The 13,973-nt window shown below is 27.9% G+C and overlaps 2 protein-coding genes across 4 annotated transcripts; both read left to right on the top strand.

Annotated features, from left to right (window-relative positions):
- The first annotated feature begins 1,644 nt into the window (after nucleotides 1–1,644).
- Nucleotides 1,645–10,345, top strand: LOC145193721 (hepatocyte nuclear factor 4-gamma-like). 2 transcript variants are annotated; one of them, XM_080071227.2, is made up of 7 exons: nucleotides 1,645–2,309; nucleotides 2,438–2,505; nucleotides 2,918–3,130; nucleotides 6,571–6,693; nucleotides 6,836–7,201; nucleotides 8,243–8,479; nucleotides 9,767–10,345. In XM_080071227.2, the coding sequence occupies exons 2-7, from the start codon at nucleotides 2,439–2,441 to the stop codon at nucleotides 10,135–10,137; spliced, it is 1,377 nt and encodes a 458-aa protein (XP_079927353.2). In that variant the 5' UTR covers nucleotides 1,645–2,309; nucleotide 2,438; the 3' UTR covers nucleotides 10,138–10,345. The 2 variants fall into 2 exon arrangements, with proteins under 2 accessions (XP_079927353.2, XP_079927352.2); XM_080071226.2 differs by having other exon boundaries at nucleotides 2,897–3,130.
- A 542-nt stretch (nucleotides 10,346–10,887) lies between these two features.
- LOC145193723 (transmembrane emp24 domain-containing protein 5-like) lies at nucleotides 10,888–12,952 on the top strand. Of its 2 annotated transcripts, XM_090069596.1 has the most exons (4): nucleotides 10,888–10,989; nucleotides 11,510–11,661; nucleotides 11,850–12,137; nucleotides 12,504–12,952. In XM_090069596.1, the coding sequence occupies exons 2-4, from the start codon at nucleotides 11,518–11,520 to the stop codon at nucleotides 12,732–12,734; spliced, it is 663 nt and encodes a 220-aa protein (XP_089925722.1). In that variant the 5' UTR covers nucleotides 10,888–10,989; nucleotides 11,510–11,517; the 3' UTR covers nucleotides 12,735–12,952. The 2 variants fall into 2 exon arrangements, with proteins under 2 accessions (XP_089925722.1, XP_079927354.2); XM_080071228.2 differs by having other exon boundaries at nucleotides 10,891–11,661.
- Nucleotides 12,953–13,973: the final 1,021 nt, after the last annotated feature.

Here is a 13,973-nt window from a genome sequence, read left to right as displayed (position 1 = left end):
ATGAGGAAAGTTTTCATTTTATACTTTTAGTTGTAAAGATGAAAACCTGATTGTGGGTAGATTTAATTCAATTTGTAGTTATCTCAATAGAGTAGCGCTTACCCAACCGAGATCTGATCAAGTAAAGTTTGTCATCCCATCAATATTGTTAACTAAATGAGTGGTTAAAATGGTCAAAAGTTATATTTTGTCTGTTGAATAACGAACTTGTATTATAAGATGCAAAATAACCAATCTATTGGTAGTTCATCTGAACCCTTTGCTGAAGATCGTATTTTTATTAGTGTTGCTACGACTTTGAAATTATTCGACTGTCGACTAAATCGATTAATGTATTTTTTAAAGTCGACCAAAATCGACGAATACATTTATAAAATCGACTAAGTCGACTAAAAGTCGATTTAGTCGAAATATTTGAATAAAATTTTTCATTCAAATATTTCGACTAAAAATTGCCAATCAACATTAAAGTGTATGATTATAATATTTGAATATTGTAATCATATACTTTAATGTTGCTTGACAATTTATTTTTTAGATGCTATGAAACAAATAGAACTTGAAGAGAGTAAACAAAAAAGCTAGGTGGTATGCTATACTGCTATAATAACACATGCTGTTGTTATATTAAGAGCATTCCTTTGTTCAATTTTAATTCATCGAATTTATTAGATGAATTAAAACCGAATAAACAAACGAAATAAAACGGAAATTACTACCACAAAGTAAAGAAAAAAAACACGAATGGGCATTTTATATAATTTTTTACAACAACTAAAGCAAAAAATTAACAAAAATTTCAATAAAAAGCGGTCGCATAGATAGGTGGAGGCAGATGGGGTGGCTAAGCTTTTTTTGGGGTAGCAGATTTATAAAACTTTTTCGCATCCTTAACTGAATAACATAACACATTACTTAACATTTTGTTTTAAAAAGCATTAACTGGTTACTATAATGAGAACAATGAAACATTAATAAAGTGGTGGTACATACAGTAAGCGAAGAGTTAAGTTTATGTGATATAGCAAATTAGGTTAAATGGTCAGATACTTCGGTTGAATTAAAAAAAACAGCTATGAATGATATTCTTACGCATGGCTCAATCTTTATAAATAAATTATCTTTAAAAAATTAACTACTTAAAAAGATATCTTTTTACTAATTGATCAGCATCATAACAATATTAGAGATTGATAAAATTAAATCAAGTGAAAAAATTAAAATAAGGATTTAAGGATAATTGCCCGACTAAATCGATTTTTAGTCGATTAGTAGGAGACCCATAGTCGATTAAATCGACTATTCGAATTTTCAAAGTCGATAACAACACTAACTTTTATTTGTAGGCTTTGGTTTCAAGCAGAGCCGTCTGAACCCTTCCTCAGGTCCTCGGGACATAAAGTGGTATTCCGGAACTTTTTCGGGAGGAGGATGGGTGGAGTGGAGGAGGGGGTGAGGAAACTTAAAAAGTTTTTAAGGCAGTTGTGGTTTTCGCTTTAAAACAACTAACTTCCAAATGAGGCACTGCGTAACTGAATTTATTTTTTCTGTCACCCGCTTAGGTAAAAGTTTTCCGATTGGGACGAAATTCGACCTGTAAAAGTAAATTCCCGATGAGGAAAAGTGCCAGAAGTATCTGTAAACAGTCCCTTTTATTATACTCAAAAAGAGAGTCATTTCACAGCTTGCTTGCCATAAGAAAATGCCTGTTCTTTTATTGAAATTAAAAATGGCAACGATTGCAAAAGTGAGGAAATTCCAAGCCGTTTCACTTTGAAGCATATTTTTTAACCGTTTCACTTTGAACTAGTTACAGACACACAGACACACAGACACACACACAGACACACACACACACACACACACACACACACACACACACACACACACACACACACACACACACACACACACACATACACACACGCTCGAGTAAAACATGGTAACTTCATAAAGCAATGTACCAACTATTTTCTAATCCAAAAACAAAAGATTATTTGTATATAAAGACTAACATATCGCTCTATGCATATTCTTACCTATTATGTATAATAAGAATATGCAACTAATTACATATTACTTGTATAACTAAATATTATATAGTGTATATGCATTTGTTCTTATACAGTGAAAATTTTAGACTTACTTTTTATCTCTGCTTATTTCTAAAATATACAAGGGTTTTTGTTTTTTTTAAAGTCAAAATTAAAAACAAAGAAAAGAAAAAGAAAATCTAAGGAAAGCACATCCTTTCTACTTATATGACATATTTATCATTAAATAACATGTAGCCTTTTTGGAATATATAGGTATAGAGATGTTTTAAATTTTTATTTTTTTTTTTTTTAATCTTAACATTTTGGGCACTTATTAATTAGATAACATGTTAACCAAGTTTTTGACAACAAAATCTATTTTATATATAACCTTCGTTTAGTATGAGTTTACATGACCTTAAAAAAGCAAAATCAACAACACATGATATGGTTTTACAAATGTCAGAAGGTAAGTTATTTTATAATAGATAGATATGTTTTTGTTAATGCTAATAAAGCTAAAGTTTTCAATACTTAAAATTTACTTCAGTCATTGATACAAACCTTGTAATTATTGGCTTTTTATTTATAGCCAAAATAGTTGTAGTTCTTAAAATTACAAAGTTCATTTTACCGAACTTTTTAAAGCTATGCTTTTTAAGCTCCAAATATTGACAATATTTCATTTATTACCAATTCTAACCTTGCTGTGTTTCAAAGTTACTTAGACTAATTATGATTTATTAATTGAGATCTTTTATTGGTTGTAAATAAAACATTTTTCAAATGATGATTTGGTAGTTCTAAAATATTGATCCACTCCATTTTTTTACTTTTTTATTAAATATTGATTTTTTTAGTTAACTCATTTTATCAATCAGGAAATTGCCAAATTTGTGAAGACAAAGCAACTGGCAAGCACTATGGAGCTGTAAGTTGCGATGGTTGTAAAGGATTTTTTCGTAGAAGTATTCGAAAGAACCAAAAGTATTCTTGTCGATTCTCAAAAGATTGTAATATTGTGCGTGATAACAGAAATCAATGTCGATATTGCAGACTTAAAAAATGTTTTTATGTTGGAATGAAGAAAGAAGGTAACAAATTAGATACTTACTTTAAGTAAGGAAATAGATTTGTTTTTTACTGTATTTCTGTTCTTAGAAATAGTGAGCACTTATGGCTTTGAGTCATATGTTCTTTTTAAATGAATTATTAACTAAAATGTGCAGTAAAAAAAGTATTATACACTTTACTATCCCATTTTAAATGCACCTTAATAATCTAATTTAAAAATGAAGTTAACTAACCAATATTTTCTTTGAGGTATGAAATCTGTTTTTTGCTGTATTTTAAAAGATGGCTGTTGTTAAATTCTTATGAGAAAAAAAAAAAATAACTTTATGGTTAAATTGATTTTATTGTATTTTACTTATAAGAATGAAAGAAATTTCTAATTTAGTTTAAAATACATGTTTATAAAACACATTATTAAACATCTTTTTAGCAACAGGTACAAATAACTTTGATTTTGTTTTCACTTATTTCTAGTGTTGGTATTGACTTCGATTTAGTTGATTTAATACCAACACTTTTCACTTCATTCTAGTGTTGGTATTAAATCAACTAAAAGTCAACTAGTCGAAAGTCAAAATTAGCTGACTTTGAAAAATTGAATAGTTGATTTAACAGATTATGAGTTTCCTACTAACATACTAAAAATCAATTTAGTCGGGTAATCATCCTATCATCATTATTTCTTTTTTTTCACTTGATTTAATTTTATCAATCTTTAATATTGTTATGATGCTGACCAATTAGTTAAGAGATATCTTTATAAGTAATTTATCTTGTAAAGATAATTTATTTATAAAGATTGAGCCATATGTAAGAACATCGTTCATAGCAGTTTTTTTAACTCAACCAAAATATCTGACCAATGAACCTATTTGCTGTATCACAAACTTATCTCTTAGCTTACTGTATGTACCACCACTTTATTAATTTGTTTCATTGTTCTCATTATAGAAAGCAGTTGATGCTTTTTAAAACAAAATGTTAAGTAATGTGTTATGGTACTCAGTTAAGGATACAAAAAAGTTTTACAAGTTTGCCATCCCAAAAAAGTTTAGCCCTATCTGCCCCCACCTATCTATGCCACTGTTTTTTATTGAGATTTTGTTAATTTTTTGCTTTTATTGTTGTGAAAAATGATATAAAATACCCATATGTGTTTTTTTTTTCCTTAACTTTGTGATTGTAGTTTCCATTTTGTTTTGTTTGTTTATTTGATTTTAATTCATCTTAATAGATTAGATGAATTCAAAATAAAACAAAGAAAAAGCTTTTGATATAACAACAACATGTGTTATTATAACAGTATACATACCACCTAGCTTTTTTGTTTACTCTCTTAAAGTTCTATTTGTTTCATAGCATCTAAAAAATAAATTGTCAAGCAACATAATGGTATATGATTATAATAAAATTTTTTATTCAGATATTTTGATTAAATCAACTTTTAGTTGACTTAATCAAAAAATTCAATTTTGAAATAAAATAGTCAATTTTGGTTGACTTTTAAAAAATACACTGATCAATTTAGTCAACAGTAGAATAATTTCAAAGTTGTAACAACACTACTTATTTCATCTTTATTTGTTTATTCTGCTCTTATATTATATTTTGTTGTTAATAAATCTTTTTTTTTTCTTTTTTCTTCACCCTCTTAAATTTCTAAAACTTTGTCACTCATAAAGATTCTATAATTAACTTTCTTGTTTTGTCTTCTTGTTTTGCTTTTCTTTTTTTTTTTGGTTTTGGAAGTTTGAGCACATCCTGAGTTAGGATTAAATAGGTCGAGCTTGATGGTATAGAAGTTAAAGAAGTTGAGCTGCTGCTTTATAACTAAAGAATTCTAAGACTAAGAGTCACTACTCAAAGGAAAAATGCCTGTATCACAAAAACCATTAACATTTTTTGACTTTGTAATAATTCTATCATTCATTAGTTTTGTAAACTCAATCCCATCAACCTCCTTGCAACCAAATTATTAACTTCCTTCTTCCATCCCAATTTAGCTGTTCCGAATATTGACATCTTTCAATTCTTCATCAATTCCCTGAATATAATGTTTGAAAGAGCATTGGTTTCTTCATCAATTCTCAATTCAGTTTGAGTAAATTTATTTACTCAACTCAGTTTGAGTAAATAGATGATCACCATTGAAAGTTCCAGAGGCATATGCATGATCATCCAACCAAGTAAACTCTTCCTTCTAAATGAACTAGTTTTTTAGCATTAGCAGAACCATTAGCTCTTAAGCAATAGGAAGCAGCAATCTTTTCTTTAGGTTTTGATAAACTTTGTAAACATCTTTCCTTGAATAAACTCTCCTTGCTCAGTTTAAATTAAAAACTCTGCTTCCTCAGTTCAATTTAAAGTTTTTCTTATTGACATTGTAAAAAGTATCTGAACAATCAAGGACATGAAGCAAACCATTCTTTTTTAAAAAGTAATACGAATTTTCAAAAATCTCATTTTGATGGCTGGAACCATTGGTGCTGCTTTGCTAATAGATTTAGGGGACTTCTTTAAAGGAATGGTTTTACCCAATAATCAGTTGGAAGTCCATTTTTAAACTGCGGATCATCTGAATATTTATAAAGTTTCTGTCTGATGCAGCCTTAACTAACAAAAGATAGTCTAAATCAGATGACTTAATTGGTACATAACTTTTATGTCTTTTGGTACATAACTTTGGTACATAACTAATTGGTACACAACTATAACATTTATCATTTGACTTACTAATTTTTTATTCCCCTTAAGGAATCAAAAATATTAAAGATAATTTTTTTTTCTCAAGTATCAATCATTTTATAAGCTAATATCCATAAAGTGTAGAAAGTAATGATAGTCTTGAATCATCATAAATTTTGTTTAAATTGAAGAAAAGCTTCAATCATTAAAGTTTATGTGTAGCTCAATGTTGTTAAGTTTTTGTTAACTGTTAAGTTTTAATTCAAAATAGTTTTATAAATATTTTTACACATTTTGCAAGCTAGTCAAGTATTTTTCTCATAAAAAAAGTGAATACTACACAAAAAAGATTTTTTGCCCTAAGTTTAACGTAAAGCGTAAGTAAATGATAAGCAAGATTATCAGTTAATATCTTTAGTAAATATTTATTTTTTATCAAACATTTTAAGGTAGTATCAAGAGGAAAACTTCTAACTGAGTTTTGCTTTTATCATCAGAATTAAAAGTTAAAAAACTAAATTAAATTTTTCTTAAAAAGGTGTCACAGAAAGCTTTATTTTTTATTTTTACAATATACAAAGGAATTTGAAAGTTCTAAAAATATGCAAAGTTATTAAAATGTGCAAACAATTAGAATGTTAGAAATATTGTTGAAATGGTTTTTAAAAAAGTAGTTTTTAATTAAATGACTGATTTCCATTTAACAAATTTAAGTAGACATGCTTTACCTATTTAAAAAGTATAGCTAATTAAATTTTACATTTTTTTGATTTAGCTGTTCAAAATGAAAGAGATAAAATATCAAGATCTAAACCTGTTGAAGAGCATGAACAAATTTTATCTCCACAAACTCTGGTTTCAGCAGAAATGCTTTCCCGGCCAGCACAGTCTCCTTCAGGTCCAATTTTAAAAAATATTTTAAGTCTAAAGTAAATTGAATATTTTATATATGTTAAAATATTTAATTTCATAATCAATGATGAGGAGCAAATATAGCTACAATGTTTTTAATTATATCATGATTATAATTTTTTTTTTAGATTGTAAAACTGGTCGTGAAGCTACCAGTCATGATATTGTTGAGTCAATGAAACAGCAGCTTCTTGTTTTAGTTGAATGGGCTAAATATATTCCAGTATTTTGTGACCTACCTCTTGATGACCAAGTGTCTTTACTTCGAGCACATGCTAGTGAGCATCTTGTGCTTGGAGTTGCTAGGCGCTCAATGGCTTATAAAGATGCATTGTTATTAGGGAATGATTTAATTATTTCTCGAAACCAACCAGAAGCAGAAATTCGTCGCATTGCGGTTAAAATTATGGATGAGATTGTGACACCAATGGTTGAGTTAAATATAGATGACACAGAATATGCTTGTCTAAAAGCTATTGTCTTTTTTAACCCTGGTGAGTGCTTTTTTGTAAAATAGAAATTACCATATATAATTTTAAAAAAGTCTTTGCAAATCTCTAAATAATATTTTTTCTATTAATAATTTGTGCATCTAAGACTCCATCAATACTGACTTAATTGAATAAACATGCTACTCTGAAACCAATTTTGGTACCAATTTTGAAAAGTAATTAAAAAGTAAAAGTTTTAAATCTCTATTTTAACACTTAGGTTCAAATTTGAAAAGTCTTGTTTTTAATTGCACATAAGCAATTAAAAATTTTTAAAATATGAAAAAATTTTACATAATAGTTATTCCCTACTTAAAAGTTCTTTTGAGCAGTGCTCTTCATTTATAAGCCTAGACTTTCCCTATTTATTACAATGTTGACTAGTTGGTTAGCGGAATTTTCTTTTTACAAGTAAAAAGTAGCAGGTTTGAAAATTAAAACATTATGTTTGAAATAATAATTCTTAACTATAGTATTTATTTTATCTTATTTTAACAACTAACTTAATTTCACAGACATTTTTATTTTATAATATATGTTGCATGCGCATGTAAATGTTTCATGAGCATATAAATCTTGCATGGGCTCATAAATCTTGCATGGGCATATACTAATACTATACAAAAATAAATAAGTTAAATAAAAAAATATCACCTTTAACTTATTCTATTTTAACTAATATTGATTGGTTGGATAGCACTCCCCTCACAGCTTTCAAATGAAGAGCTTACAACTACAGTTTAACAATGACATACATACATACGTACGTACGTCTGTACGTACGTACGTATGCATGTATGTATGTATGTATGTATGTATGTATGTATGTATGTATGTATGTATGTATGTATGCATGCATGCATGCATGCATGCATACATACATACCATACAGACAGACAGACAGACAGACAGACAGACAGACAGACAGACAGACAGACAGACAGACAGAAAGCATATATGTTATCAAAAGTAAATGGTAAATATACATGGTTATATCTCTTAAAATGTTATTTAACCTATATAATAAGTGTAACTTAAATATAGATGCACGTGGCTTAAGTGACATAAAAAGGATTAAACAGCTGCGTTTTGAAGTACAAACCGCCTTGGAGGATTACATAAATGAATGTTCATTTGACTGTCGAGGTAAGTTTGGTGAAGTTTTGCTTCTGCTCCCATCTTTGCAAGCTGCTGCATCAATCATGGTAGAACAATTGCAGTTTGCTCGTTTATTTGGGGTTGCTAAAGTAGACAATTTACTACAGGAGATGCTGCTTGGAGGTAACAGCAATTAAAGTAGTTTTTCTAAATGTTAGTGAGACTTTAAAGTTTGTAATAATTTGTTTGTAATAAAAGTTTGTAATAATTGGTAAATAAATTGCTTTGTTATAAATATCATTTGCAAAAACACACCAAAAAAAAGCTTGAAAAGAAAAAATGCTAACAGCCACAAATAATTTTATGGTTTAATGTTATGCATATTAAGATGTAAGTAAAATAATGCAAAATCTGTAAGGAGTTTATTGAATGTAATAAATTGTATCTAATATAAATTGAAGTTTCTAATTCACCAAATGAAATTTTAAAAAACTTTATCAGCTATCAAAATGCTCAAATGTGCATAAGTTTTTAAGAATATTTTTAAAGTTCAGAATGCATTGAACTTATTTAGCTTATAGTAAAATATATCAACTTAGGCAAACCTCTTGCCATAATTTTGTTTTTACATGGTTTTTGTTTACATTAAGTCTTTTTCACTATATAGATAAAGTAAATAAGAAATGGTGTTGCATTTTGTACAAATGGTTTAAATGGAAACTAAACCAAATGAAATCAAATGTTAAACGCAATGTTAAACCTTTTTAAAAAATTTTTTACTCCTTTAAAAAAAAACAGAAGAATTGTTCTCTGAATGATCCAAACATATACAGTTACCAAAAAAAGAAAAAGAAAAAAAAGACTGAGCAATTACTTCACTCTAGGTTATTTAATCAGGAGATTAGAATTTGAATAAATTGTCTAGCTCAAAGGAGGTAGAAATCATTTTTTAAAAAATATAAAGAAATATTTTCATACTCCTGCAAAAAAATCTGAGCAGAAAGTGCTGGCGTTTAAATATTTTTTTATAAACTAACTCCCTTTTTTTCAAAATTCTTATGAATAAGTAAATATCTTTGTCAATCTCTGTTTAAGGGATTTTGTTTAATTTAAAGTCATTTTAGACCATTAACATTTTTGTGGTTGTCAAATCACTAAATTGCTTTATAGCAAATAAAATTCATTAATTAAATTTGATTCAAATTCCCAACTTAGAGTGTGTCATCTCTGTAACTTTATTGCAATGATGCTGCAGTGGATTGAAACCTATCATTATGTGGTTGGTTAAGCTCTAAGCAGAAACTTTGTTTGATTGTGTTAAAACTGAAAATGTGCATGTAATATTTAGGTGGCTGTTATTTTTTAAAGCATATGCATTTCTAAAGAAAGTAATAATTTTGTTTTGTTTAATTTGTACTGCATGTGACCTTACAAAGTTTATTTGATTTAAATTTCTTTTTTTTTTCACAGGTTCTGGTGTTCAAGATCAGCTTGATGCTTTAACCTTATCTCCTCTTCAAACTGAATCACCAGAAACAGTTGTTGGTGGTTGTCAGCAATGTGTTGGGCTTTCACAACTTTCTTTTGCTGCAAGTACTCTGCTTCCTATTCTTAATCATAATCATGCTCATGTCACTTCTAACGAGAGCAGACCACTAAATGCCATTATTCCCCCTGATGAAGCCTTTCACTCTTTCCAAATGCAGACAGGCGGACAGGTTTTTGAACAGCAAATATTAAATAACAGTTTAGATATATCTATTAATGAAGTGTCTCGTTCAGGAATAAACCATTTATCGTCCGTAGTTTTAAATGATGTCAAAGATGAGAATGAAGTTTAATTTTTGTGATTATTTATTGCCATCTTGTCAGCTATTGTACATATGTAGTGAATTCTTTGATTTTAACAACATCATAAGTTTTGCTGGTTTTCTGCATAATTTGTATAATTAATATTTCTAGTACATTTTATATGTTTTTGTATATAAAATACTTACATTAATGCTTTATATTGTATGAAAGTTCATAATTTGAAGCTTTTACTAAGAGCTCTGTGTTGCAGTTTCTTTCTCTCATAATTAAGTGCCTTTTTTCTCCCCCTTCTTGGTTTGTTAAGAATGTGAATAATTTTTTTTGGTATATTTTCATCTTTTTGATTTTCTTTTTCAAGAAGTTACAAGGAGTGACTAGAAATAGTTTGGTTCAGTTTTTAATCATATGCATTGTTCAGATTATTTTATACTGAATTGAATTCAGTCAACACGGCATAATTTTTTTTTTTTGGAAATAAATAATGAAGTTTAAATATATATTTTCAAGCAAAAAAGAATTTATGTTATTAGAAGAATTATATTTGCTGTTTTTAGTAAAACAATAATTTTCCATATTAATACTTTTTAATTTTTCTTTTTTGGGAATGTTAAAAAAAATTTTTTTCTTTGAAATACTATAGAAATATATTTGATATAAATAAGATATTTTTGTTCATTATTAACACATAGTTATTTGGTTCCTTTTGGAGAAATATGTAGGCACATTTTTACTCTGAAATTACTGTTGAAATAGTTTCACTCTTTCTTACTTCTTATGTATTATATTTAGTGATTATACTTACAAATTTTTACTTTTTTGTGTGCATATATGCAATCAACCTCACGTTTGAGTGTGTGTAGCTGATTGCAAGGGACTTCCAGGTATGAAATTAGATTTCAAGTTCAGAAGATGTTTATGGTTCTATAAAAATTATATGAGAAAAGCAAGCAGTTGAAAAATTTTGTTTTATTTACTTTAATGCAGTTTTTGGGTTCTTTTATTAGCAATTCCTTTAGTAAATTCAATTTATTTAGAATATTATGATTGAAATGGATATTAAGAAAGCAGTAACATACAGCTTTTGCTGTTTAAGACTGGCTCTAAGTGTAACAACACTTTAAGAGTTTTCTAAAGATATTGAAAATATAGAATAATTCCACAAGTTTTTAATCAAAAATTGTTTGTTACCAGCTTATCATGAGGAGAAAGAAAATTAAATTGTGTAATTATGTCAAAATCCAAGAACTGATTATTTTTAACATGTCAATGGGCTTTTTGATGGTTAGAAATACTGTTCTTTATTATATTTAAAACTTTTATCAAATAGTTTAAACAGTTTTCAGAGATTTGAAACAAAGAAAATGAGACCAGGTGTTTGACACTTTTTAAGTTTGTTCTTAGTTCCTAAAATGAATTTTTGTTTAATATTTTTCTTCGTTGCTGCAATAATGTGTGAGATTGAAGATGGCGTGCAGTATATTGTTGGTGCAGGAAAAATGGACTGTTTTTATAGGAAACTATCTAAAGGTGATATGATGGATTTTGATCTTCAGGTAAAATTTGTGGCAATTAAAACAAGTGTTCAGAATTGTGATTGAAAATTTTTTTGAATTTTTAAAAATTGATATTGAAATTTAATTTGTTGCTCAATTACAAATGGTTTTCTGTTATTGATTTTACTGTTCTTATAGTTATGCAATGACAAATGCTACAGTTTTTATTAGATAGTGTTCTATGTTAGGTTCTCTCAGGAGGTGAAGTTGATATATCCTTAATAATTCGATCGACAAATGGTAAAGAATATTTAAACGAATTTCGCCAGACAGAAATTAGCAAAGAAATAAATATAGAAGAAGATGGACCTGTTGAAATTTGCTTTGATAACAGATACAGTAAGTTCTGGGACAAAGTTATCTACTTTGATTTAGGGATAGATGAGTCAGAAAATAAAACTGGCCTTGATCATGAGGAGCTTTTTAAAGGTTTAAATCTGATAAAAGATGGTTATGATGATAATAATATCATAATGGTGAGTTTTTTTAAAAGCTCTGTGAAATTTAAAAATCTTGTGAAATTTTGTGAAATTTTGTAACTAGTATTTCTTTGATTTTTTTTTTTTTGAAAAATTCATTGATAAAATTGAATACACAAAGGCTCTTTTTTTTTTTTTTTTTTTTTTTTTTTTTACAAATAAATGAATCTTTCAGAAGAATCTGTTTGTTACTAACTCAAATATTACTGTTGTACTCATAATCTGTTAATTGCACTAACTATAAATATTTTTGTTGTAAGTATAACTAAGAACCTTTTTCCAATTATTGCTTGTGATTCATTTTCAATTATTGTCACAAGTCATTATATTTCTCTTTTTGTACAACGTGTAATATTTTCTTAGGTAAAGCTCGAGAGTATTGGTTTGAAGTTTGAGACAATCGAAGAGTTTCAGTTAGTTTTCCGATCGCGATATAAAAGACACCGTTATTTACAGGAGCACAACCAGTGGCTTGTGACCTGGTTTTCATTTGCATCTTGTGTCGTAATGGTTGTAGTAGGTCTTCTGCAAGTTTATTTAATACGAAATTTGTTTAATTCAAAACAGAAAAAGGGAATGCATAGTGGATTATAATTTCAACCATGGTGATGATGTTTGTGATTTTTTCTTACTGCTTTTACTGTTATTACCAAAAAGGAAGAAGAAATTGAAACAGACTTTTATAAATTTTTCGAGATTTTATCGAAGCTCTTTTTTAAAAGTTTCAACCACTAATTTTGTTTATCAATTGTTTTGTTAAACAGTTAACTAACCTTTTTAACCAATAGATTTTGAATCTATGATTTCGTTTACCAATAGTTTTTTCAATCAATAATTTTGTTAACCAATAGTTTTTTCCACCTATAATTTAGTCTTTACCTATAACCTAGTATTACAACCTATAAATTTTAGTCAACCTATAATTTAATCTTTTAGATTATTTTTTGGAAAATTGTTCAGACGTTTTTAAAACCTTTATTTTCGTTAAAACCAATGATATTGGCGTTTATTAAAAGTTAAAGAAAAAATCAAACAGACAAAAAGGTTGATATTATAACGTATTTTTTAAATAGTATTTAATTTTACAATGCTGTTTTTATAGTTTATGTTTAAATATATATTTATGTTTAAAGTTATATCGTTATTATTCTTTGATTTTGATTTTCCTACTTGTAAAAAATGTTAGGTATTTTAAATTACTCCTGTCAAAAGTTGCTATATAAGGCTATACTTTCATAATGGACTCTTAGAAATATAGCTGGTGTTTACACTTCCACAGAACGTAAAAAAGGATGACTATCACAAAAATGGAGTGCATAATTCTCATATACTTTAGGCACAAAATGTAGGTCTGTTTATTTATAATGAAACTCACTACAAATAAATAAATCATGCGAGTTTGAAAGATGGTTAAGATGGTTAGGTCTGATACGGCTAACCTTATACAATTTAATCGGAAAATTGTCAAATTCTGATTTTAGTAAACTTATGAAGCAAATGTTATTAAAATTTGGTAACACGGGTTCCCTTTGTATCTGAGTCTCTGGAAACAGAATCCATCCATACTCAACATACTAAGAAGTAATCGTTGCGCAAAACGCACAACCAAAGAGATGCAGAAACTGTATGCTGCCTGCAGAAACAAAGATAAATTGCAACTTCGATTTCTTCTGAGCAACAAACAGTGTTGTACAAATATTAGAAACACTATAATATCTGCGAGTTCTTTTGTGTGTGTTTGTGTGTGTGTTTTCTTGCATATTGCATAATAAAGTTGCATATGCAAAAATATTTTGATTTCAAGGTGACCTTTCCTAAAAAAAATCTAATAAC

The sequence above is a fragment of the Hydra viridissima genome, unplaced genomic scaffold (assembly GCF_058129835.1).
Source record: "Hydra viridissima isolate aposymbiotic clone 2 unplaced genomic scaffold, HvirCarnegie_v1 scaffold_12, whole genome shotgun sequence".
Taxonomy (NCBI): Eukaryota; Metazoa; Cnidaria; class Hydrozoa; order Anthoathecata; family Hydridae; genus Hydra; species Hydra viridissima.
Note: the sequence above shows the minus strand (reverse complement) of the source record. Positions and strands in the feature narration are given on the sequence as shown.

Excerpts from the sequence above, each read along its gene's own strand:
- LOC145193721 (XM_080071226.2), top strand. The coding sequence starts at position 2,439 with ATGAGTTTACATGACCTTAAAAAAGCAAAATCAACAACACATGATATG. Across the intron at positions 2,506-2,896 it reads GGTTTTACAAATGTCAGAAG|TTAACTCATTTTATCAATCA; the intron begins GTAAGTTATTTT and ends TGATTTTTTTAG. Across the intron at positions 7,202-8,242 it reads TATTGTCTTTTTTAACCCTG|ATGCACGTGGCTTAAGTGAC; the intron begins GTGAGTGCTTTT and ends ACTTAAATATAG.
- LOC145193723 (XM_090069596.1), top strand. The coding sequence starts at position 11,518 with ATGAATTTTTGTTTAATATTTTTCTTCGTTGCTGCAATAATGTGTGAG. Across the intron at positions 11,662-11,849 it reads TGATGGATTTTGATCTTCAG|GTTCTCTCAGGAGGTGAAGT; the intron begins GTAAAATTTGTG and ends GTTCTATGTTAG. Across the intron at positions 12,138-12,503 it reads ATGATAATAATATCATAATG|GTAAAGCTCGAGAGTATTGG; the intron begins GTGAGTTTTTTT and ends ATATTTTCTTAG.